At 40.5% G+C, this 27,491-nt stretch overlaps 1 protein-coding gene across 1 annotated transcript in view; it reads left to right on the top strand.

The window, feature by feature from the left end:
- Positions 1–27,275, top strand: part of PTER (phosphotriesterase related) — a 42,687-nt gene extending 15,412 nt beyond the window's left edge. The window contains exons 4-5 of the mRNA XM_089666225.1: positions 6,059–6,199; positions 25,230–27,275. Of these exons, the coding sequence (XP_089522351.1) occupies positions 6,059–6,199; positions 25,230–25,440 (352 nt within the window). The 3' untranslated portion in view covers positions 25,441–27,275. The remainder of the gene's footprint in view (positions 1–6,058; positions 6,200–25,229) is intronic.
- Positions 27,276–27,491: the final 216 nt, after the last annotated feature.

Raw genomic sequence — 27,491 nt, 5'->3', positions numbered from 1 at the left:
ACCTTATTACTACATAGAGCATATTGTATATTAATCGGCTTGTAGGTCGTAAACATCGATTATAGGTTGCCATGGGATCATAGTGATATGTTTGGGAATGACAGCCGGCCGAGTATACATATTGCTGCTACATTAGTGCGTAGAAACAAATCTAGTGAAAAATGGCGCCGGTATGAAGATCCGGGTGTCTCTGGTTAGACTCCGAAAAAATGGCGCCTCTCCAATACGCATGCGCCTAGCATATAAATGGACGTCGCAAGGCTCGGCGTTCAGTGGCAAATCCCCCCAGACGACGTGCGTGTGCACGAAACGCGTAGGAGCAGCCAGGAACGCCGTGACGTCATACCGCCGGAGCATCGTGGAGCTCCGGCGGCCATCTTTACCATTGGACGGTTAGTCCACATTGTTTATACACTGCCGTGTACACGGACTGCTGAGATTTCAATAAATTCTTTGAAATGACCTACTACACTATGGATACGTTTTGTTTTGACTCCCTTGGGGAGTACTCATTTTAGTCACTCATCTCTCTGCGGGGTAAGAATCGTATACAAATCTTAAGGAGAAGTCCGCAGGTCACCTACCAAGGGACTACAGAGAAACATCTAGGAGCTCTGGAAGGAGGCTGTCACACCATCATATCGTGTCCAGCTGATGATTCTAAGGGGAATCTATATTTAAAACGCTCATATACCTGTGCGTTCTGGTGAGTGTGCACTTCTTCAGCACTATTTTGCACAACGCCTGATCACCAGGAGGATACGAAATAGAGGAGAGCACTAAAGTCACCCATTTTTATGAACTGTTATATTTGTTCAGTTATCTAATATTGATTCTTTGATTTATTCAATAATATGTTCTAGTTTATAGCGCTGCATCTTTTGATTTACATTATTTTTTCCTGTTGAGCATGTTAAATGCCCAGGATATTCTGTAGTGTGGCCTGGTTCCTGCTCCCAATACAGTGGGTTGAGTTAGATCCATGTGGCAGAACTCCCTAGTGGTCAGCTTTCTTAGCCACATGTGTGGCACTTGACATCACCAAAGGGCAACCCATAACATTTTTAGTAAATAAAATACTACAGAAAACTGTCAGAGACTACCAATATAAAACAGGATATGGTCAGAGACGGTATTCGTGCTAAAGAACTTGGTGTGCGACATGCTTCAGGAGATAGTTAAAGTCATGAAGGTTGGGCATCAGTGCCCTAGTGGTTCTTACTAACTCATGATGGCTGTGATGAAGGTCTAGAATAGTTTTTCTCAACCTTTTTTCAGTCAAGGCACCCTTTAAAGTTATGGGCAGTCCCGAGGCACCCTTTAACATTATGGATAGTCTTGAGGCACCGCATTCTAAAATGGGGTGCCTCAAGACTGACCATGATTTTAAAAGGGCACCCCATTCTAAATAGTGAAAAACTATTCTAATAGTTTTATATAAACAGAGCAATATCACACATGTAGGACACCCGACATTACAGGTGATTTATTCTTCCAAAGCAAATACACTTTTGCACACTGGTACTGACTAGTATTCCAGTGTTTCTCTTCGTCCTCCTCAGTTTTTCTCCATCACTGAGCTAATGTGACCCCAGTACTGATAGAGAGGGGCAGGGGAGGGTCAAACTAGGATGCTGTGCAAGCAGCTGACATGCTCCTTATCAGCTAATGATGTCATTGGTTGTCAGGATGCCAGCGGATAGAAGGTCATAATGGTGCACAATGAAAACCTGTGGCTTTGTGTAACTAAAATGTAGGCTTTGTCCACCTGCTGGCTTGTATACAAGTTTTGGGCAAATTTTAGACCTTTTGCCAAGGCACCCCTGAAGAAACCTCAACGCACCCTAGGGTGCCTGGGCACCCTGGTTGAGAAAGGCTGGTCTAGAGCTGTGAACCTTCCATGTGACATCAGGCAGATGCCATACCCAGTTCTTCCAAGATTGAAGGCTATAGTTTATCCTCTGGGTGCCATGCTTTCACCTGTGAAAGTGAGGTTCAGCAGACTGGAGCGTTAGGGTTCATTAGCTCCTCTGCATTACACCAGACTGTTACATTGCAGGAAATCTGCAGCTCAGGTAAGGTCCCATATCCAAGTCAGCTGATATGATTTACATTGCAATGTTTTTTGATCAAATTTTACCTCCTGCTTTTTGGTGGTTTTCCTTAGGAATTAATTAACTTTGCAGGAAATCAGAAAAAGACAAGTAAAGTGCAAATATTGTTCTAATAATTAAAAAAAAAAGTCAAGCAGACGAAATGCATTGAGCGAGGCTATTCATTGTGATATCATATCTGCCTTCTACAGACTGGAAGTGATGGCAAGTTGAGCCCGCAGTGGCTATCTTGGACTACTGTGGTATAGTAACCATCCTGAATACTGGCATATAAGTTTTTATTAGGCTGTGCGGAGATGTAACTCTTGAATGAGAAGACCCAATCTGGAAGGCTTCCTGGAAGGATAGCACAAAGCTTAAGCTATTGTGAACCCACTTATTAAGTTTAAGGGCATCATTCGATTCTGGTAAATTCATAGCTTGGGTGTGAGCGCAAGGTTGCCCCGGTGGGAGGTGTATTGTAGTTTACCATGCATCACTTTTTGGAGAAATAACTCTGATTTGGATGAATAAGCACTGAATCATTGGAGACAATTTTTGTTTATCACTTGTTTCTGTATAAGGCTAGGTTCACACCTATGCAGTTTGTGTGTGACCCATTTCTGCATTGCGTTTTGTGTTTTTGCACCTGTGTTTCTGCTGCGTTTTTGATGCATTTTGTGTTTATTTTTGTTGCTAGGCAGATTTAAAATGCAAAAAAAAAAGCATAAAAAATTAGGCAAAACGCACTACATGCTTTTCTTCATCATTTTCATTGAAGTCTATAGAACCAAATATGCAACTTTTTGCATTCAAAAAAGTTCCTGACCCTTTTCAAAAAACGCACCAGGTGAAAATGTGGAGATGTGAACGTGTCCCATAGGAAATCATGTTAAATGGAAAGTAGTGCATTTCTGCAAAACCCTGCGGAAAACGCTTCGGTGTCAACCTGGGGTTATGATGTGTTTTGAAGGATTTTCTTCACAATGGTCACAGTTTGTTAAATAAGTGTATATGTTGCTACGCTGAATGATTATTTGGATAGAGGTGGTTTTAATGTATTTTTTTTTATAACATCACATATTTATTACTGGTTTTTGTATATTAGCACAATATTGTGTATTTGTGGGGAGCACGGCACTTAATTTAGTTTCAATTTTTCATCAATAACAGTTATCCCTTTAGCTAAAAGGAAACAACATCCAAGGAGTAGTAAATAATGTGTCTTAGTGGTTAGCACGTCTGCCTTGCAGTAAATGGGTCATGGGTTCGATTCCTGACCATGGTGCCTCCTGCATGGAGTTTGCATGTTCTCCCTCTGCTTGCGTGAGTTTGCTCTGGTTTCCTCCCACACTCCAAAGGCATGCTGGTAGGTTAATTGTATCTTGTCTAAATTGTCCCTAGTATATGTATGAATGTGAGTTAGATACTTTAGATTATATACCCCTTGAGGGTTAGGGACTGATGTGAATGTTCAATATATATGTGTAAAGCGCTGTGTAAATTGACAACGCTATATAAGTACCTGAAATAAATTATACCATTTTGTTTTAGTGCAGAAACTGTAGTTTAATATGCATAAAAATGCACAAAAAACATACGTAAGAATTACATAATATATATACATTTTCAGATGCACAGGTGTGGGCAGAATTTTTAGCAACTCAGAACATCACTGTGACCCCAAACTATTTTACACCCTAATCTGCCTATAGCTGTCATATGTGAGGACATGCATGTTACTGTTATTAGGCGTGGGGCAGAATGAGGTGCTCTGACAGCTACCTAATTCAGACGGTCTTCTATCTTCTGAAAGTGCAGTGTGTAAGGTCAGGCAGTTGAAAAGCAGCAACTTCTACATTTCAGGTGACCCCCTAACAATACAACTAAAGTGTCAGGTTCATACAAAGGAAGCAAACCTAACACAGAAGTTGTTTGAAAAAAAATCATGTGGCTTTGTTTACTAACAAAGCCACATGATAACCATGGCAGCACTGAGAGAAACAAAATAAGAGCACTGAGCCACTGGGAGCTCCCTCCAGTGGTGAAACTACAAATATCTAGGTTGAATAAACAATTAAGAAAATGGGAAAGAACAAGAACGTAAAATATAAAAGTCATATAAAAAACACTGAATTGACCACTTGTAATATGCACTCATGGCAAATGCATTGTGCTTTCCCAATTAAACATCAAGATGGTATTCTAAGACCTGGAGCTGTTGAAATCAAAGAATAAAACTAATTAACACTTTTACTTATTTTCTATTTTAATAAGCCGAGTATCCACGATCCTGTATTTCACAAGCCAGTGTACACTTTGAATTCTTCTCTTTGAAAAATACAAACAGTTTTCCAAATGACTCGACGTAGAAAAACGAACTCAGCGTTATAAATAAACACTTCAGGAAAAAACAGAGACCGTTTTATCTTACAGAGATCCCGTCTCCCTTTTACATTGTGCATCTAGATAGATATTAGGATGGGAGGGCATCTCTGAATTTGATTTTAATTCAGGTTAGCCTCTAAATTTGCAATACTACTATCGTAGGCTGTTCCTGTTTAAAGCTAGGAGAATGTAGTGCTCCTAGCTGTTGGACCATGTTGCTGTGTGACATGGCTTTGTTTATAAACAAAGCACTGACATGGTGATCACTTGGCTTTGTTGCGAAAGAAATGGTTAGGGTTTTGGTTAGCATTAGGGTTAGCACTATGAGTAGGGTTACTGTTCGTGTCAGGTTAGCACTTTTTGGCACAAGAGTAGGTCTAGGATAGCTGATCGGGGTAATCCAAGGATGCCACACAATCAAGATAATGCAATTAGGTTTGTTTATCCTTTGCTGAAGATACATGGAATCATGAAGCTGGCAAATAACTGTTTTACGCAATCCCTGCCATTTCTAAAGATTAAAGGTATAATTTTTATTTTTTTTTCTCAGAGAATAGGTGCAGGTACTCCCTATTCCGAGTCACCCCTTGTCTCCACCACCTGCCCATCTCCAAGCACAGTCTCTTGGATCCATCTCTTACACACCTCCCACTACCACAAGGATATAGAACCAAGTATAATTTTGTGGTGGAATGTGTTAATGAAAACAAGAAAAGCAGTAAAATAGATCCCCTGCAGCCAGGAGTAATAGATCCCCCCCAGCAACAATAGGTCCTCACTGCAACTACAGAATGTCCCCAACAATAATAGACCCCCCTCAACAATAGACCCTTGTCAGCAGCAATAGATCTCTCAGTAGCAACAGTAGACCCCCACAACAATAGATCACCTGGCAGCCAGCATGAATAGACTCTCCAGCATACCACATCACCTCTTGCTATTACATTAATTAAGAGCTGGAGGTGCCGGAACTGCATTCCACCTGCTTTTCCCCTGAGAAAAGGATATATATATATATATGTATATATATATATATATATATATATATATATATATATATAAAATCACTGGATAATCAAGAGCTTACAAGAGGCTAAAGAAACTCCCAGTGTTGCATAGTGAAAGGGTAGAGAGGGGTAAAATCACATGCTCTCCCATTCCCATGTCTTGAAGTATTAGGAATTTCCTTTCACTCCAGCAGCAAAGTGGAGCATTGTGTAGGAGATTGGCAAGCCGGTAGGTATAATTGTGGGTGTGCATCAGGGAAAAACCACACAACCATAGGGAGAGCATACACATTTTATACATGGAGTCCTGGTGGGATTTGCACCCAGTACCTCAATCCTCACTGTCTGTAGTCGCTGTAAAGACATTTTAGTAGACCGCTAAGAGCTCAGTAGAGACTTGATCTGTCTGAGTAAAGATATCTCCATAATTAATCTGGGTCTAATAAAAAATGTGTTAGGAAAGCAACTACTTTGTGTAATCAGATGACAAAGAGCGCCTTAATCCCTTTTAATAGAAAACCTCTAATGTCAACATTTATGCAATAAAACAATTGTCTCCTTCCATTCTAGGACCATCTTTGATGAGAAAAAACTGCTGGAGTTTGCGGAGCTTGGATCGTATCTGGAATATGATTTGTTTGGAACGGAACTGCTGAATTACCAGTTTAACACCTCTGTGGATATGCCGAGCGATAACGACAGGATCAAAACGTAAGTCTCTGGAATGTGTGGGTCAAGCAGGGATAGCTTCCATACTGCCAAGGAACTACAAATCCCACAAGTCAGACCCAGTAAAAGAAGAATAAATATATATATATTTTTAATATCTTTTTTTTTTTATTATTTTTAATGTATACATTTTCAGATTTATGTATCCATTTAATTCAGCCAGGATGATGATTTTGAAAAGCATTCTGTTTTTTTTTTTTTTAAAGCGCACAGTAGTAGTTTTCCCTTTTGTGACTTTCCCTATGGGAATCTCCATACAGCACTGCCTAAAAAGAGCAGGACAGGCAGAGGGGTGGTTCCCTTCTCTGATTGTTAACCACTTGCTGTAATTAGACGGTACCCATACCTCCTAAGGGACAACAGATATGATCATGGTATCAAATATTTCAGCTAGTGATGGACTTTCTGGTAAAAGTGATCCAAGCAGTTCTACCATTGCCCAATCACTTATACAGGGCTTGGAAGGCCCCACCCCCCCCCCCTTGCTACTGCTCGCCACTGGTTCCTCCCTCTCCTCTGTGATGAATAAAGTTGGATACAATGTGTAATACATCACTTCCGGTTTTGGTTCTTTTTTACTGGCTACTACCTGCCAGACAAACATCTGATTAAACTGATCTCAGTTTGATAAGATACTTTGGATGGCAGAGGAAGGATCAATGGTCTTATAGGCCCAGATCTCTCAATAAAGAGCCCAGCTATAACAAGGGATGTTGTTCATCCCTAGTGATAACAATAAAGTTGATAAAAATAAAATTAAAGAGACAGTGTAAAAAAAAATAGAAAACAAAAACGAAAGTACCCCCATGTTAATGTTCAAATGTGAACACACACGTTGGTAACGTATGCATATGCAAACGGTGATTTCACCACACACGTGAGGTATCAATGCAAAATTCAGAATTAGAACAATAATTCTAATGCCAGAGCTCATGTTTAACTGGTAACTTATAAAGGCTTTCAAAGCATTACCTATGGCAGGGGTCACCAAACTACGGCCCCCCAGGTGTTAAGGAACTGCAAGTCCCATGATATCTTGCAAGACTCTGACAGCCACAGGCAAGACTCCCAGAGGGAAAGGCATGATGGGATTTGTAGTACTTCAACAGCTGGAGGGCCACAGTTTTGAGACCCAGTTTTGTGACCTATGGAGATGTTTAGGTCATCATTTCATGGACGTGCAAAGTTTTAAATCTTGGCATGTTTGGTATCTATTTGCTTGTTGCAACATATTCTTTTATTTTTTACCAAAAGTTGGGCATTATATTGTGCTTGTGTGCATTTATGTGTATTTGCTCCTAAAAATTTGTATTTGATAAATGGCTGTGCAAATACTGTGTGACATAAACACTTGCAATAACCACTATTTTATTCTGCAAGGCCTCTGCTTTCAGAAAATGCTGTGTATAATAGTTGGGGTTCGAAGCAGTTTTCCGGTCAAAAAAAATCTTATTTTAACATGTCTGTGAGAAATGTCAGAATTTGCTCGGACTGGAAATGGTTAAAGAGTAAAACGTTTGAAAAAATAATCCCCTCTGGGTGATCATATTACATTTGAGGAGTTTTAATAAACTTTGTAGCAGATTCCTACCTTTTTCTGCTCTGAAGAAATAGCAGTTTGTTTCACCACGTCCTTTGCAGACTGATTCTGAATGGGTGGTCTAGTTCATTATAATTATCTGGTGCATTCAGTGTTCTAACGAGAAAAGCTGCAGCATCTGCACCCCTTTAGAAGTATTAAACCCTTAGGGAGTATCTCACCAAAACTGAAGTTTCATATTACATAAGGTGCCTAAAATTGGACTTGCAGACTTCTGGGAAAATTAGTGAACCAATCATACAAGCAGGAAATGACATTTCTGGGGGGGTCCATATGTCAGCAGTGTACAGAACACCTCCAGGTTTCCATATTGCACTGAACTTTAGAGCAAATTACAGACTGAAAAGGAAAATAAATTGTAATCATTTTTTATAATAAAAAGTACAACATGGCTTATATAGCAGTTGTACTATATATGTTATATTATTTTTTTAATACTATATTTTTTCCATGAAAATGGAGTTACCCTTTAAGCTTTATTTGTAATTTGAACTGAACACAGCTTTTTAATCAAAGCAATTTGTTTAGCCTGTAAAAAAAGTGAAAAGGACATTGGGAATAGTACATAGGAAATTATATGTAATAATTACTTGACTTAAAAAGAGAATTTTGTCCTGAATAAACAGTAAATAAGAAAATGTATGTAAAAAACCCATAAATATCTTTAAATCTAAACCCAATCATTAACATTTTTATTAATGTAAAGTTGTAAAAGTTGTTTCCAGATTTTTTTAAACCTGCAACTTTCCTTGCTGCTGATACTGCCATGAAGGTCTGTAGAAACTGGAGGTTAAAGTGGTTTTAAATCCTTACATATACCCAGTGAAGTTACTGGCCTCAGATGAAATACAGTACTGAAACAGACCCTCCTACATACAGTAAGTTGTACCTGTTTATGTGCAGTATTCTCTTCTCTATATCTATTCAAAGTCTAGAATTTATAAAGCTTGTCTGAGGTGTCAGAAAACAGGGGGCGGAGAGCTGAAGTTACACTCTACAGAGCTAAGAGAGGAGATCTCTGAGAGCTGATTGGAGAAAAGGAACACACACCCTTACACGCAGCTCATACACAGCAGACAGAATGACACATTGTGCTCTTAATAGAGACAAGTGCACACTATAGAGCAGTGGTTCTCAACCTTCCTAATGCCACGACCCTTTAATACAGTTCCTCATGTTGTGGTGACCATCAACCATAAAATATTTTAGTTGCTACTTTATAACTGTCATTTTGCTACTATTATGAATCGTAATGTAAATATCTGATATGCAGGATGTATTTTCATTGTTACAAATTGAACATAATTAAAGCATAGTGATCACAAAAACAATTATAATAATTCATGAAGTGTTGTTTTTTCTCCGCTTCTGCTTCTGCTTTCAACACAGTAGCTGCTTTCAACACAGTAGCTGCTTTCAACACAGTAGCTGCTTTCAACACAGTAGCTGCTTTCTACACAGCAGCAATATGTGTTTTCCAATGGTATTAGGCGACCCCTGTGAAAGGGTCGTTCGACCCCCAAAGGGGTCGCGACCCACAGGTTGAGAACCACTGCTATAGAGGGATATGATTTGTTCATATTTCATGTCTGAGGTTTACAACCACTTAAGGCCCCATTCACACCTGAGCATTTTGTAGCGTGAAGCTCGAACCTCCAAAACACTCGGGGAGAAAAAAATCAACATACTCTATGGAGATGGTTCACATCTCCACTTCAAGTTGCCTGAAGCAGAATGCCTGAAGCTCAAAAAAGAAGCTTTCTTTGTAGCTCCACTTGGACAGATTGGCGCGTTTTCATTCCCATAGAAATACATGGAAATGCATAAATCACACTTTTTCTTGCACTTCAGTGTGTTTTGTTGTGCGACCAAGAGCGTTTTTTTAGCATGGCAAAACATGGCAACAATTGATGTCACAGATGAATTTTTTCTCTATTGGCTAATACAAAAATGCCAGAACTCAAAAAACCCCAAACCACCAGAACAAATCGTGCACAAAAGTACCCAAGCGTGCATCAAGCCGCATGAAAAAATGCACAAAAACGCTACGCTCAGCTGTGAATGGGGCCTTAAAGAGAAAATGGCCATCTGTATGCCCAGTTATTACACTGTTCACCTTGTTCTATCTGTAGCAATATGGAGTGAGAACAAGAATGCTAAAACTTCAAATTGTTAATGTTCTTCACAGTGTGTGAGATGTCCCTAATAAGGATGTTATATTCTATACACTGTTGGAGTCCTCTCCAGATAAGAACGCTATACCAGACCTTTGCGAGAGAAGTGATAACCGCCTGAGAACAATCATTACTAATATGATAATGTGAGCTCATTAAGTAATTAATTATGTTAGTGCCCAATCATGGCATAGTGGCAGAGTTTGGTATGTAGATTATTCATGTATTTAAACCATGCAGGAATGTCCCATGCAAGACTTGCATTACAAAACAAAAAACAGTAACTACCTGTGCTAAAAAAATGGTCTTGGCCGCACAACAAAACACACTAAATTGCAAGAAAAAGTGTGATTTGCACATTTCCATGTATTTCTGTGGGAATTAAAATGCGCCAATCTGTCCAAGTGGAGCTACAAAGGAGGCTCCAGAACTTTTCTGAGTTTCAGGCATTCTGCTTCAGGCAACTTGGAGTGGAGATGTGAAACATCTCCAGAGTATGTTGATTTTTTTCTCCCTGAGTGTTTTGGAGCTTCGAGCTTCACCCTACAAAATGCTCAGGTGTGAATGGGGCCTTAAAGAGAAAATGGCCATCTGTATGCCCAGTTATTACACTGTTCACCTTGTTCTATCTGTAGCAATATGGAGTGAGAACAAGAATGCTAAAACTTCAAATTGTTAATGTTCTTCACAGTGTGTGAGATGTCCCTAATAAGGATGTTATATTCTATACACTGTTGGAGTCCTTTCCAGATAAGAACGCTATACCAGACCTTGGGAGAGAAGTGATAACCGCCTGAGAACGATCATTACTAATATGATAATGTGAGCTCATTAAGTAATTAATTATGTTAGTGCCCGATCATGGCATAGTGGTAGAGTTTGGTATGTAGATTATTCATGTATTTAAACCATGCAGGAATGTCCCATGCAAGACTTGCGTTACAAAACAAAAAATAATAACTACCTGTGCTAAAAAAAATGGTCTTGGCCGCACAACAAAACACACTAAATTGCAAGAAAAAGTGTGATTTGCGCATTTCCATGTATTTCTGTGAGAATTAAAATGCGCCAAAATGCATCAATCTGTCCAAGTGGAGCTACAAAGGAGGCTCCAGAACTTTTATGAGTTTCAGGCATTCTGCTTCAGGCAACTTGGTGTGGAGATGTGAAACATCTCCATAGAGTATGTTGATTTTTTTCTCCCTGAGTGTTTTGGAGCTTCGAGCTTCACGCTACAAAATGCTCAGCTGTGAATGGGGCCTTAAAGAGAAAATGGCCATCTGTATGCCCAGTTATTACACTGTTCACCTTGTTCTATCTGTAGCAATATAGAGTGAGAACAAGAATGCTAAAACTTCAAATTGTTAATGTTCTTCACATTGTGTGAGATGTCCCTAATAAGGATGTTATAGTCTATACCAGCAATGGGCAAACTACGGCCCGCGGGCCGTATACGGCCCGGCGGACCTTTTAATCCGGCCCGTGGAGCGTGATACTGTCAGGATGGCTGTCAGGATGTGTGTAGGCGGGGCAGCGTGACGAACGTGAGGGGAGCTAGGCTCCTCTCACAGTCCGCCCTGAAGACCGGAACGGCGCGGGAACATGGCGAGAGGAACGCGCGGAGCAAAGGTAAGTAAATTGACACAGGGGGGACTTGGCTTACTACTTGGGGGGGAATAGTACTATGGGGGATGAAATACTATATGAGGGATGAATTAATATGGGGGATGAATTAATATGGGGAATGAATTACTATAGGGGGGATGAATTACTATATGGGGGATGAATTACTATATGGGATGAATTACTATATGGGGGATGAATTACTATATGGGGGATGAATTACTATGGGGGATGAATTACTATATGGGGGATTAATTACTATGGGGGATGAATTACTATGGGGGATGAATTACTATGGGGGATGAATTACTATGGGGGATAAATTACTATATGGGGGATTAATTACTATGGGGGATGAATTACTATGGGGGATGAATTACTATATGGGGGATTAATTACTATGCTTACTATGGGGGAATATTACTATACTTACTATGGATGACACATACACATCATTCATCTACTCTTGGTCTGGCCCTGGGGTCCAATATATGAACCCATTGCAGCCCTCAAGTCAAAAAGTTTGCCCACCCCTGGTCTATACACTGTTGGAGTCCTCTCCAGATAAGAACGCTATACCAGACCTTGGGAGAGAAGTGATAACCACCTGAGAACAATCATTACTAATATGATAATGTGAGCTCATTAAGTAATTAATTATGTTAGTGCCGATCATGGCATAGTGGTAGAGTTTGGTATGTACATTATTCATGTATTTAAACCATGCAGGAATGTCCCATGCAAGACTTGCATTACAAAACAAAAAACAATAACTACCTGTGCTAGGATGTAAAAAATGAATAAATAAATGAATAAATAAATACATTCTTTGGAATGGACTGCTGCCACTGCTACACAGGTATTATAATCTTGACTACTACATATGAAAACTCACAGCGCTGTCCTATACATAGAATTTCTGAGTGATTGATACATACATTTATGTCACATAATTACAATAAGATGCTTATTTGCATAAAAAGTGCTCAGTGTCCTTATTTATACAGTCTCCCTGCAAAGTGCTAGTACTCAAATAAAAATCTTGTACAATCTTCAAAAAAGCTGTGCAGATGTGCAAACCACTTCACTTCTCTGCATGCACCAAACTCTGTGCTCCCCTTAAATGGTCCTGCACTCCCCAAAACTTATGGACACTATGCCATGGCATTCAGAGTCATAAGTTGTTCCTGAAGACTCCCCATGGGAGGGGCGAAACATGCTGGGTGGAGTTAACCAGTAACATCACATCCAGCCCATGGAGCACACAAAATTTTTATCTGAGCACTAGCAATTTACAGAAAGACTGTATAAATAAAGACACTGAGCACTTTTTATGCATATGATGTAAATTTATGTATATATCACTCAGCAATTCGATGTATAGGACAGCTCTTTGAGTTTTCATATGTTAAGACTTGCATTTTGTACGTGCCTCCAACCGTACTAATTTCCTTTCTACTAAGACTGACTTACAACTCGGTTCTACAGCAGGTCTTCTGTTATGGGTTATGAACTGCCTCCTAATTGTGCTCCTGTATTGTCAATGTGTCACATGCACCATTGCTGGTGACTACAAGTGAGCATTCCAACCCATATTGCACCATTGTCACTACCAGGAAGCAGGTCCAGATCAATGATGTGCAACCAACGCTGGAGATTAGCAGTGGAAAAAAAAAAAGATTTAAAAAAAAACACTGCTTTAAGAAAATAAACCTCTTCCAATTAGAGTTGATATGTCCAGGCAAGCAAAAACATTTTCCCTAGCAGTAGGGCTGTGCCTGCCCTGCAAGTGTTAATTGCTCATTTTTGTCTAGGGGATTGGAGAAGATAGATACAAAGTACTTACCTAATCCTCTGATCCTCCCAGCACAAGACCTGTTCCTGTGACCCTGGCCCCCCTGTTGTCTAGTGGTCTTGTGCAGTGGACTGTTCCTGATGCCATCACTCCCATAAACCTACTCTGGATGTGAAGATTTCAGGAACAGTCCACCTCTGGATCATGGGGGAGCCGCTATAGTGGAGGATCGGGTGAGTATTAGCTTTCTCTTTGCCCCTGGACAAAATGAGCAGTTAACCCATGCAGTGTGGGCGCAGCCCCACTGCATGGGAAAAATTTTTATTTTTTTGCTCAGAGTTGAGCTTTAATCCTCACTGGGTTCTCTAAGCAACTGAAACAGTTTTCAGCAACTGGATGCCTATGATTTGATGCTTTTTGGATTGACATATGAAAAATGGAACTGTTACCTATAGCAGCCAAAATGCTTACATTTTTCAATCTCTAGGAATCCATTTCATATAAGAAAAACTGTTCTCCTGTCTCTGTGTTTCATAGTAATTCTTAGCTTCAGTTCCGATCTTTTTGGCAGTCAGCAGAAAGTTGAAAAAAACTCATTCGTCAAGTTTGGAATTTCTGATGTTTTTAGGTGAGAAGTGCTGCTGGCTGGAGTTCTGCTAACCAAACACCATGTCACTTCCAATGACACTTGTTTTGGTTTATTGGTAACTACCAGATTAATGACAACACAGAGCTGATGATTTGGCTTGACATCCATTCCTAAAGATACATGAAAAACAGTTGGGGCTTTTCCATTCATTTGCATGTACAGTATGTGAACATTGCTCATTAAAGTGCCTCTTCTTGAGATGTAATCTCTCTGATCTATGACAGCACTTTAAAAGAAAAGCATTTTAGTTATAGGGTAACAGGCTGTAGTCACTTTAAGTGTGGGCAGTGGCATTTATCTGCTCATTGTAATTGGGATAATGAGGGAATAACACACACCTGGCCATGGAACAGCTGAGAAGCCAATTGTCCCATTACTTTTGGTCCCTTAACAAGTGGGAGGCACATATGCAAACTGTTGTAATTCCTACACCGTTCACCTGATTTGGATGTAAATACCCTCAAATTAAAGCTGACAGTCTGCAATTAAAGCACATCTTGTTCGTTTCATTTCAAATCCATTGTGGTGGTGTATAGAGCCAAAAATGTTAGAATTGTGTCGATGTCCCAATATTTATGGACCTGACTGTATACCCACTGAAGTGATTGGCCTCAGGTGATACACAGAGATTAAACAAATTCTCCTACATAAGCTGAACCTGTTTATCTGCGGCCCTCTCTTATCCACAGCCGTTCAAAGTGTACAGTTGGCACAGCATTTCTAATCGTCAGAAGGCAGGCACACTGCACAGCAGGTAGCTGAGTGTGATCTGAAATCTGAGTGGAATGGATGGGCACCCCCCCCCCCCCCATCCCTATACACCCTATACAGTCTCATAGGGAAAACATGCACATCATAACCTGTCAGAAATGACTTGTGCAGATAGCAGACAGAAATCACACTTGGTGCTTTGGATCGAGGCAAGTACACACTATAGAGGGATATGCTTTGTTCATAGTTACATAGTTAGTCTGGCTGAAAAAAGACAAAAGTCCATCCAGTCCAACCATTAAAAAAAAAAAGTTATAATCCTATACCCACAGTTGATCCAGAGGATGGCAAAAAAAACCCAGCAAAGCATGATCCAATTTGCTCCTGCAGGGAAAAAAATTCCTTCCTGACCCCCCCGAAAAGGCAATCGGATATTCCCTGGATCAATTTTACCTATAAATGATATCTGTATATCTAGGAAAGAATCCACTGAGCTGGCCAGAACCAACTCTTGAGGGAGTCTATTCCACATTTTCACAGCTCTTACTGAAGAAACCTTTCCGTGTTTGGAGATTACATTTCTTTTCCTCCAGACGTAAAGAGCGCCCCCTTGTCCTCTGTAAAGACCTCAGGGTGAATAACTCTACACTGAGTTCACTATACCGAGTTCATTTGTCATTTTAGAGGTTACAATCACTTTAAGCATAGAAAATCGGTGTGCTCAAATGTCTAAGAGTGTATCCTCAGCTTAAAACTAAAAAGACATTCGAACTTTATCATTCTGCAAAACAGAACAACTGTACAGAGAAACATGGGCAATTATATAATAAAATTCAAACAACACACTTTTCCTACTGATTATTAAACAAGAAATTTCAGCATTTGCTGGTTGGGTTGGAAGGGCTTAAAATTTACCCCAAACCTCTAAGCTCTTATACTCAAAAAAAGTTCTGCTGATGTTGAAAAATGCCAGTGAACTACAAAGTAAACTTAAAGCGCGTTCCCTGCACTTTTGCTCTTTTCTGACAACTTCTATCCCCGGAACTCATCCCTTATAGTCAGGGGCAGACTGACAACTCATGGGGCCCCCGGGCAATAGGGGATCATGGGGCCCCTGTGTCCTTGCCCATACTCAAAAAAGCCTATGAAAAAGGTACCAGGGGCATCTCATGGGGCCCCCTACTGACCCCAGGCCCTTGGGCAGTGCCCCAGTTTCCAAATGGTGAGTCCGCCCCTGCTTATAGTGTACTGACTATGATGACAGCTACCCTGCTACCTGCCCTTGAATTAAGCATGCTTTATGACAAAATAAATTTGATTATTTTTTTCAATTGACACTTCCAGGTGTCACAGAGAAATGTCATGGGGGAAGGGCGGGGGGCTTGTAATGGGGTCCCATAAATTGTCGTTACTCCTATGAGTGTAGGGTAATTAAAAATACTAGACTTCTGCTTTAACAGCACCAGAGAGGCACAAGTGTGAACTGGGATTAAAGTATTTCTAGCAATGACACTCTTTACATAGAGAACTGCAGAATGTCTGCCTGCCCTTCCCTAAGGATTCTTTTCTGATTAACTGCACAGCTACCAGCTACTGCTAAGGAAGAGCTGAACTAGAAAAATGATTATTTTAGGACTGCAAGCTGCTGAGAATCGATTCGGTATGAGGAGCAGTATAACAGTTAATTTTTATTGCAAATACTGTATATGCTTTTTCTTTTGTGCCACAATTATGCCATGATCAGTTGGGAGGCTTTAGGTTGCATCACAAGCTATACGATGGTATAGCCATTTTTGTCCGATTTCTAACTTAAATTTTTGCTGATGAACTAGTGATGTTGAGACCCCTAAGTCCTCACCTTCACTCACAATAATACAATTCCTTCATCCATTTGCAACAAGAGGAACACAGATAATTAGGTCATGCTATTGAAATTTTGGCATATATTTTTGAACAATGTGAATTTGGTTGTGAGATTTTGAGGCTATATCAGGTAATTGTATGTCCATCCCCTATCCTCTGGAACTCTCTACCCCAATCTATCTGACTATCGCCTACCCACTTTTAGGCGATCTCTAATAACCTTCAGGGAAGTCTATTCTGCCTTCAGCTAATAATGGAATCTTCTATTCCTTCTACCAGTCCATCCCCAACAGTTATTACCTTTTGTACCACTAGCCCCTCCCTCTTAGATTGTAAGCTCCAAGGAGAAGGGCCCTCCTAACCCTCTTGTATTGAATTGTCTCCCTTTATTTTGTAAAGTGCTGAGCAAATTGTTGGCACTATATAAATCCTGTATATAATAATAATTATTATTATTTTCAATTTTATAATATTACAGTTAAATTGGTTTTAAAGTTAAAACATGTTAAAATGTAAAAAATGCATTCCCTGCATTAAGGTATAAAATTTTTTTACCACTAGCTGTGCGCCCTCCACCCCCCAAACACTTACTTGACACCACTCTCCAGAGCTGTCCCCTCTGGAAACCCTACTCTTCTCTCTTCCACATTCACAGGCTTCACTGAGAGCAGCAGGAGTCATTGGCTCTTGCTGTTGTCAAACAAATCCTGTGAGGAGGGAGCAGGCCTGCACATCTGCCACATAGCACAACGCTTGCTATGGTGGCATACACTAAGTAGAGGAGTGGGCAGTGCTGACAGGGAACCGTTCTGCTTTGTGGCTTTACTAAACAAAATGCTGCACATACAATCTACTTACAAGTTTAGGAAAACAATACACAAATACAGAGTATTACAAAATATGCATACAATATACACATGCACAAGCTATCTATCCTTCCCAGCAAATTAGCATGGGCAATGTATGTGATAGGTATACACGCAACAGTTACTTAACTTGATTCTTCTTGGTGATGGAGTCTTCTTTCTTTTTCCTTCCCCTTACTTCTTGCCAATACCATTTCCTGTAGCTTGAGCTCTATGAACCAGTCCAGTGTGTTCATTAGCACATGAGTAGGGGAGGCCTAGCTTCTAAAAACAATACATGGTCTTAAAATGCTATTCCGTGTGTTTATGCTATAAAAGTTACTAAAATAGCCATAGGAACACATTTTTTCGAGCAAATTCAGGACAAGTTCCAAATTTTACTTTGCGTCTTTTAAGGTTCTTTGCGGCAAAAGCAAGGAAACATAAACACCCCTGTAGTATATTAATGTTTTTTACTAAACAAAAAATGCTGCACATAAAAAATAAAATTTTAGGAAAACAATACATGAGTGTTACAAAATATACATACAATATGCACATGCACAAGCTATCTATACTTCCCAGCAAATTAGCACAGACAGTGTATACACCAGTTACTTAACTTGGTTCTTCATGGTGATGGAGTCTTCTCCCTTTTATCCAGGTTCTTTTACAGACAGATACTTGCTTCTCAAAGTCCTGTGAAAACTACTCCTCTTTGTCCTCAGCACATGACTGTGTTCAAATCCTTTGCACCCCCCCCCCCACACACACACACACCCACTTCCTGCCAACATTACTTCCTATAGCATGAGCTCCATGAACCAGTCAAATAAGTAAATTAGCATATGAATAGGGGAAGGCTAGCTTCTGGAAACAATACATTTTAAGTGAAACATGTTATTTTAGATATTTGTGCTATACAAAAACACTAAAATAGCCATAGCAACACATTCCACCTCTTGAGCAATGGACATTTAGCAGTTCTCCGCAGCTTTATAACCCTCGGTCTAGAAAAGAGCAAAATAAACCCCCCATATTGTAAATGGGAGGGAAAAAAATTCCTTTTGCCCCGCCCCATATGCTCAGACTTTGTCCCTGGACAAGATGCAATGTTCCTTTTAAGCAGATCTAGCAATATCCTTGACAATCTGTGACACATAGATGGAAGGAAAATTCCATACGAAAATACATTTTCCTTCAGGCTCAGATGAAAGTCCACTTTAATTCAGCCATCTTCAGGAAATCATCTGCATCTTTCTCATGTTCTCGTCTCAACGTCTGGTCAGCCTCATCTTATCTGGCTTGGTTTGCTCCACCTCTTGATGTTTATTACCTTAAAAGAGTAAAAAAACAAGGCAGATTACATGTTTCTTCCAACTGTGCCAAAACACTTAGCTCACTGCTCACATTTCTCTCTCTGCCCATTTGGGACTGCAATACCATTGTAGGGTGAGCACTCTTGCCTTGTAACAGTCTAACGGCAAGGCATAGATTTCCAGAGGAAAGAATAAATCTGCATCCCTCTCTGTGTTGTCCTAGGAACACTGGCTTGCTGTTGGTCAGTCTTCACAGCATAGCACTCTCTAGCAATTTGCCCCAATCTATGACAACAAAGACATATAATGTGACTACATTTAATGTCCCCAGCCACTTGCTTCCACCTCTTAAGCAACGCTGGTGTAGGAATCCCATCTATTTCCTCTCTTGGACCTCCAGTTGAAGTAAGTCAGTCCACATTCGTCTTCTGGAGATCATAGGTCTTGCCATCCTATTATATGGTTCAGCTTGGCCATCTCTATTTGAGCTGATCAGATTCCCAGTTTCCGGCTTATGAGAAGTAACAGTGGCACATGTCCTACCTCTACATTCAGGCTTTGGGCCTTTGTCCTTTGTAAGGGCATCATTAGACATGTTCATGAGAGCTGCACACTGCTCATTCAGATCTTCAGCTTTTTCTACAGTGCTTTAAAAACACTTCAAAGCCACAGCAGGTTTGACTTTAAGTGTTCTACTTTCTAAATCTCTTGCCTTGCTTGCAGTGTCTTGAAAACACTCAGTAGCCACTGCAAGCTGCTCTTTCAATAAGTCTCGTTCTACCTCTGCTTTTTTTTCTCATTTCAGATTCTGTCTGTAGAGCATAAAGGAAATGCCAACCAAATACAGCTACTAAATAAATAATTAAATAAAGTTTTTCAGCGGTAAAAATAACCACAATTATAATCAACAACACCCGTGAAAAGTGTGTAATAAAAAAAAAGTAAATATAAACAGTCCGAAGAATCTACTCTTCTCTAATAATAAATCTTAAATTTTCTGGGTTTTTTCGGTGACTTGAATTGTGCTGAACCTCCACCACAAGTACACACTCACCAGACTCAGTTGCTGTCTAAATAAATAGAACAGCAGGAAATGCTTTGTTATAAATTGAAGCTCCTCCGCAGGAAAAAGCACTCCAAACAAATTGATCTCTCCAACAATACAGCTACTGCCCGCATCTGCAAAATCCAAGACTCCATCACCCCAAGCTCTGTTGACAGGAGAAGCATGCCTAGCACGATTCCTTGCAACAGACATCCATTGACTGTCTCTGGCCAAGGTAGACAGGTTGCACGCTTCCTCCTGGATACCAGAAACCTCTGCAGCCTTGTTTTTCCTAAACAGCTTACGCAGCATATTTCTTAGCACAAGCAACAGAGAACACTACAGAAAACAGGACTGCTTCAACTGAGCTCAAATCCCGGATGGGCCCCCCAATTGTTTTGCTTTGTGTCTTATAATCCTTTTTGCAGTAAAAACAAGGAAGCATAAAAAAACTCTGTAGTGTGTTAATGTTTGCTTTACTAAACTAAAATGTTGCACATACAAACTACTTCCATTTTTAGGAAAACAATAGCCGACATACAGAATATTACACAATATGCACATGTACAAGCTATCTATCCTTCCCAGCAAATAACATGGACAATGCATGCAAGAGGGATACACTAAAAGTTACTTAATTCCAACATTCTGTGCGTTACATACTCCTGATCCCTGCACTGTATGCTTTACACACCCCTGACCTCTGCACTCTGCACATTACAGACTCCTGCACTATATACACTATATTGTCCATTTTGATGCTTCTGACCAAAGACCTCTTTGCCTCAACAGTTGCTGGTGCTAAGCTCTCTCTGTTTTTAGAGCAAACAAAAGCATATATAATGGAAACATCCCATTTTTTACAAGTTACCAGGGGCGGACTGACCATTTGGAAACTCGGGCACTGCCCGAGGGCCCGGGGTCAGTAGGGGGCCCCATGAGATTACCCTGGTACCTTTTTAATAGGCTTTTTTAGGTTTGGGCAAGGACACAGGGGCCCCATGATCCCCTATTGCCCGGGGGCCCCATGAGTTGTCAGTCCGCCCCTGCAAGTTACTATGTTGAGGATTAATAAAGTCTGTGAGACATTCGCTTGTGGCATAACACACATATTTTATGGGTACAAAGAAGTGGCATATGTGTGCTGCTGTGCATACTGTGAGTAGGCATTCGTTTTATTTAACTATGCCCTTTAAGCCCCTGCCACTGTTGACACAATTTGAAAGAAAACACCCACTGTTTGATGCAGTGCCACGTAATTACTCTCCTTGGATTCCCCCAGGTCTTAGGTCTAGCAACAACCTTTGGTTTAAGAGGTTATTTTGAGGTTGATAGTTTGTAATTAGGTTTAAGGGAATGGTTAAAGACTAGTGATGAGTCAAAGTGATATGGGTTCAGTTCAAACAGGATTTGGTAAACCTCAAGGAAGTTCAGATGCTGAACCTGAAACCTATTGAAATCAATCAGAGCTGAATCTGTCAAATTAAAAATGCCCATTTTCTGGGTTAATAGACAAGGAGGTGTCATTAATAACATGAGGGGTGGATACTGGTGAACATGTACTAATGCAAAAAAAAAAACAATTCATCCAGTTGCAATGATTTTTTTTAAATATATGCTTGAAGACCCTTAATCTGAGCCATCAGCCTGGCTGGCCAGGTACTCCTGAACCATACCAGGCCAGATGCCATCAACATGTGGGGGGTCCTTGCCAAGGGAGACCCCCTTGGCAAAGCATTTTGTCCTATGTTTATGAGGATAAGGGCTTCTTCCCCTCAACCCTTGCTCAGTGGTTGTGGGGGTTTGTGGACAGGGAGCCAGTCAGAATCTGGAAGCCCCCTTTAGTAATAAGTGGTCACCAGATGCCTCCTATCCCCTCCATGTAAATGAGTATGGAATGAATACCCCAACTCATCCACTCAAAAAAAGTTCTAACCTAGAAATAAAGAGACCTAAACATTTGAAAAGTCCTTTATAAAAAAAAAAAACCCAAAAATATCTCTCTCAGATAATTTCATCGTCAATCACAATGCCCGCCTTCCATGAACTCCCATGGCCAAAAAAAAAAAACGTGATAACCCGGCATCTGTGACTAATCCTGATGGTAATACTAGCTGAATAAAAGTTGTCATCAGCTATATAAAGGAATAGGGCAGGGATATTGGTGATCAAATATGGCCATGACCATAAGTAGCACAAGGAGCCAATTAGTTGTGCTGAAGTGGAAGGAGAATGCTGGTAGGAGGAGACAGCAGAGAGACAGAGAGGTGATCTCTCGGCGCTATATAAGTACCTGAAATAAATAAATAATAATAATCTCATCGGTCTGCTGGTTCTCTTTTCACTGTCCAGTTACAAGTTTGAGGGAAGAGACTAAACCTGTAATTGTAACATAGCTGCAGCAGAGAAAGAACAGATCCCCTGCTCTGCGGGGCAACGTTGTGCTGTCTGGTAGAGCTGTGCAAATCTTAGAACTGGATGTGGAGAAATACAGATCCTTTGAAGGGTAAACCAGCTCCCTTTTATGTGTTTTACACAGTATGCATTTAGTGCTTTACCTGGAGTGTAGCTATAAATTTTTGGGTTACTTCTAAGTCCAGAGCCAAACACAGATAGTTTTCCGCCACAAATATTATACATTGTAAAGCCGGATGCAGCTCTTCCCATCCAGTTACTGATCTAATATGAATGTGTGCTGCAACCCTTAATAACACAACAGGATTGTGTGCCGTTTAGCCGTATTGAGCCCTTCAGTTAATTGAAGACAGTTCCGTGATGTTGATCAATTGCACATTGCATGACAGTCGATAGCGGCACTTATTCTGCTAATTAACTTGATTAATGGTAAAGACTCCTATTGATACTCTGTTCTCCTGCCCATTGGTGTTATCTTGTAGCGTAGTTACTGGTATTTGTGAACACAACAGCCCTTATGTATGAAAGTGTTTCAAAGAAAAGTGCTTCCTTTATGTGTAGCAGCTAGAAAATGATCTTGGTGATATTGATTATCGCCATGAAATGTTGTCAAAGTGGAAACTCTTAGTTTTACTCATTGAGCTGCTTAGGGGAAATTTGTTTGAAAAAAACATTCTACTTTTGTTGTATCTCTTTAAAGTAGGGATTGCACCGATACCATTTTTTTTACTGGAGAGTATGAGTACCAATACCTTTGCGGTGCAATTTGAGCCTATATAAAAATTAGTGGGCTTAAATTGCACTACAAATAATTGCATGTGATTTGAACAGGAATGCTCTTTGGGGAATTTGGTTTCCTGCACCACTCCTGTGTGAGCCCAGGTTTGTCATAGTGTCTTTGAGCCTGAGTTCACACGGTGTGGGAAAGCTCCCTGCATGGAGGGTTCCACCAGCTCTGGCTCCTGATGCAACTATGGACATCAGCAGTTGCGGCTTGAGCTCCCCCTGCCTCTCCCATGGCTTTCTCTCCCCCTGAGCCTCCAGCAGTTACAGCCATCCACTGGACCCCTTCCCAATCTCCCCTTGTCCCGCTGTACCAGATTGCTGATCTCCGCTGTCAGATGATGAAAAGCCACTTCAGAGGTCCGGGGATTTGAAATCCCCACGGCATCCTCTCCTTGCAATGCAGGCTAGAGAGCTTCTGATTGGTCAGCACTGTCACACTTTGTTTTTTACATTTCTTCAGTTGCTTCCTGGTTTCTGGCCTAGGCCAGAATGATGTAATACATCCCAGGAGTCTTCATGGCAATTTTCTTTCTTTTATTTGGAGGAGGGGCTTTCTCAGCTAAGCACACCCTCCTGCCTGCAAGCCTGAGCTAATGGCAGATGGATTCCAGGAAGTAAATGCTACATGAATCATCTACCCTTATTCAAGATGGCTCCAGCTAGAAATGCAAGGAGGGTCTTTTTCAGAGTGATTTCTCAACAAAATAAAGCATGGAGACATGGATGGATAAGTGAGTTTGCTTTGGATTAAAAATGAATTAAATAGCCTCCTCAGTTTGTGATGCTCAGATACAGTTTAACCCCCCTGACGGTATTCCCGAGTGTAGCTCGGGGTAAAGTTTCAGCACCACAAGTGGTAACCCCGAGCTACACTCAGGAATACTTTGCAGCTTTGCTCCGGGATCTCTTCTTCACTTATCTTGTCCTGCGCTCCCGCGATGTCCCTCCTGCTCCCAGATGCCGGCATCTCCTCCGGCCGATGCCGGCATCTGTCTTCTGCGTTCCGTTCCCTGCGATGTCGGGACGTACGGGGGACGGAACCAGCGGGAAATTTGAAGGTTGTAAAAGTGACATTCACTAAATTCACTAAAATCACATAGTAAAACATTACTGTATCAAACCATTTCACATACATTTTGTCCCGAGTGCTTTGTCCTGAGCCCTGCCTGCATTTTGTCTGTTCTTTCTGCCGAGAAACTGAGAAATGTCCATGGCGTCCAAAAAGCGTCCCTTTAGGTCAAATGTATCCCTTTAGGTCAAAATTAGAACCACTTGCACAATTGAGTGATAATGATTTGTGGGGAAATTCATCATCAGACACTGAAAACGATTCTGCGACTTTGCTATGCGATGTGCGAACTTGGCGCTATATGTCAAATTTCTGTGTTTTTGGTTTGATTCTATTATTGAATTAAATGTATTATTATTATATTATTATTTTTTTTTATGATTATTTATTGAATTATAATTTATGATTTTGTGTTTCAAATTTTATCATACCCGGGATGTTTACTAGACTCTTGTTTGGACAGATTTCAGTGAGTTATTCCTAAAAATTACAGCCCTACAATAAAAGAAAATACATATTTCTATGCAAAAAAATATACCGCTTTGAGCACAGAAATATGGACGTAATCAGACCGCTAGGGAGGCTACTTTCACTTTCATTAAGAGCGCCGTATTTATGGGTGCCTGCATAAAGTTTCCATGTTCTCTCTGTACTTGTGGTGGATTTCAGGCTCACTGCAAAGTATGAGTTTTACTTCTAGAGTTCAGCTTTAAGGCTAGGTTCACACTTATGCAGGTTGCAAATGATGCATTTTCTCAGTGCATTTTGCATTTTTTTACATGCGTTTTCACATGTTTTTAATGTGTTTTATATGCATTTTGCTGTTTTATTTTGGGGTTGTTTAATGTTGCTAGTGGGAGGTGCCTGTTATTATGCAGGAAGCGCATCAAAAATGCATCTGCATGCGTTTTTGATGTGGATGTGAACTAGATCCCCAGGAAATCATGTTAAATGGACTGAGGTGCATTTGCGCAAACTGGAAAACGCACTGAACCTAGGATAAAAAAACTGTAAAGCATAATTTTATAAACTTAAAAAAATTACAATAAAATTGTCCAAAGGCCAGGATTGTTATAGAGCGCACCCCTTTTATGCATTTTTTATGTTTTGTTTTTCAGATTGAGGTCTTTGATCAGTCAAGGTTATGAAGACAGGATTGTAATTTCCCATGACATACACACTAAGAACCGACTGGTGAAGTATGGCGGTCACGGCTACTCGCATATCCTCAATAACATCGTTCCTAAAATGTTGTTAAGAGGAATATCCCAGGAAAGTATAGACAAGATACTACTGGAGAATCCCAAAAGGTGGCTGACCTTTAAGTAAAGACATAAATGTGTGCTCAGAAAAAATGGTAGATGTAAACTGATGATTATGATCAGACACGTGAATCACACAGAATCACACAAATCACAAGAGCAGAACTATTATGGACTTGAATGTATCTCACACCCTCAGTTATCCAGAGAGTACCCAGCAGGCCAACTGTATGCCTTCCATTAATCATGAAGATTCAGAAAAGTGTGACGCCACCAATCACTGGGAAGAAAGGTGTGGGGGAAGTTGACAGCTAAACATTTAGCATTTAGATTGGACAAAATTATGGAAACACCAGGTAAGAGAATGAAATTCTTACCTAACATGGTGTTGGACCACCTTTGGCGTCTAAGATAGCTTGAATTCTCCTGGAAATGGACAAATCTAAGTCTTGATGGTGGATAATGGAATCTGATTCCACTTTTCATGCAAAAATCATTCCAGTTCTCGCAGAGATGTCAGAGGCAGAACATGAGTCTAAACCTTATTCTCCAAAATTGACCATTGTGGCTTTATGATATTAAAGGCCGATGACTATGGCACCCTGGGAAGGTACAAGACTTCATCTGCTTGCTCGTCAAACCACATTTTGACAACATCAGCTGTGTGAACTGAAGCATTATCATCTTGGTAAATGATAAAAACACCCCCAATGGTTGGGAACAGAGTGAAGCTTGATTCATAGGACCATATTAGTTTTCCAACGAGTTATGGGTGCTGCACCACTCTCTCCTCTTCTGAGCATTAATGTCGGTCACTAGCAATTTGGCAATTTTAGCTCGCATGTGAATATTTTGTTTATGGAGTTCCCTCTGCATAGTTTTTGTGGACATGGGCTTTGGAAGACTGAGATTGAGCTCTGCAGTCACTTTTGCAGCAGTTGTTTTCTTATTCTAGGTTGCAATCCTGCACAATGTCCTTTTGCCTCTTTGGGTCAGTTGACCCTGTCGACCGCGCTTATGCTTATCAGATGGCATTTTCCTGGAAACTGTATATTCCGCCATTACCTTTGATACTGTATCTCACGACACGGCAAATAAACTGGTAACTTCAGTAACAGAGGCACCAACTAAGTGGCACCAACAACTTGCCCTTTTTGAAGCTCAGTAAGCTCTGACATGACTCCATATTACTAGCAGCACATGCAGTGAATGACGAAAGTGAAGCTTCCCACCTGTTAGCTAGGTGTCTCATCACACAGCGGAAGAAAAGAATGTTGCATCATTTCCGCTTTCAACGCCAAACATATTGTTACTTTCACACCTGCAAATCATGTAATGTTTCCATGTTTTGTCCAACCCCTGTGTATATTCTAATTTGGAACACATGGGTAATGCTTTTGGCTGGGTTCACACATATCTGCAGCATTGGAGTTAAATACTTTACCACAATGTAAATTAACATGCATTATGTCCGTTAGTATGCTGCAGTGCCACTCATTTTGAATGACACCCCAGTGCCCAAACATAACACGGCACCAATGCACACGTGTTGCAATGCACCGCAACACACAGCAACGTCCTACCGTTAGTTGTGGTGTGCTGCATTGCTTAAACTGTTGCATGTCCTCTTTCTTGGCAGACCACTCAGTTGAATGGGATGCCTTAATCCAGTGCAAACGAATGTGCAAACAACGCAGAGTAGCGTGCATGCCTTAGAGCACCGCAGCAGAAAAATGTGAGCCCAGCCTTACTGTGATAAGTAGGTCTCCCATTATATTATAGCACTGGTGGTTTCTGAGTAGTTGGAGGGAGCCTAATACCTGTGCAGTACCTTGATGGCACCCATGGTAACTAATATTTCAAATAATTAAAATAATAAAATGTAATATTTCTAATGGAAAATAGATTTTTTTTTATCTTTCTGTTTTTTTCTGTTAAATTATCGTCATCATAAAATTTGTATTCCACGGTAAGACAGTGAATAACTTTAAGGGGGAACTTTACTCTGTCAGTCAACATGAACTATTTTAGTGAAGCATTAGTAAATAAATAGGAAGGTACACTCACCAGCCACTTTATTAGATACACTTGCTCAATTTCTTGGTAACACAAATTGCT

The sequence above is a fragment of the Staurois parvus genome, unplaced genomic scaffold (genome assembly GCF_062004578.1).
Source record: "Staurois parvus isolate SC_StPar_1 unplaced genomic scaffold, SC_StPar_1.0 ptg000051l, whole genome shotgun sequence".
Classification (NCBI taxonomy): Eukaryota; Metazoa; Chordata; class Amphibia; order Anura; family Ranidae; genus Staurois; species Staurois parvus.
This window is presented reverse-complemented; position numbering and strand designations above follow the sequence as displayed.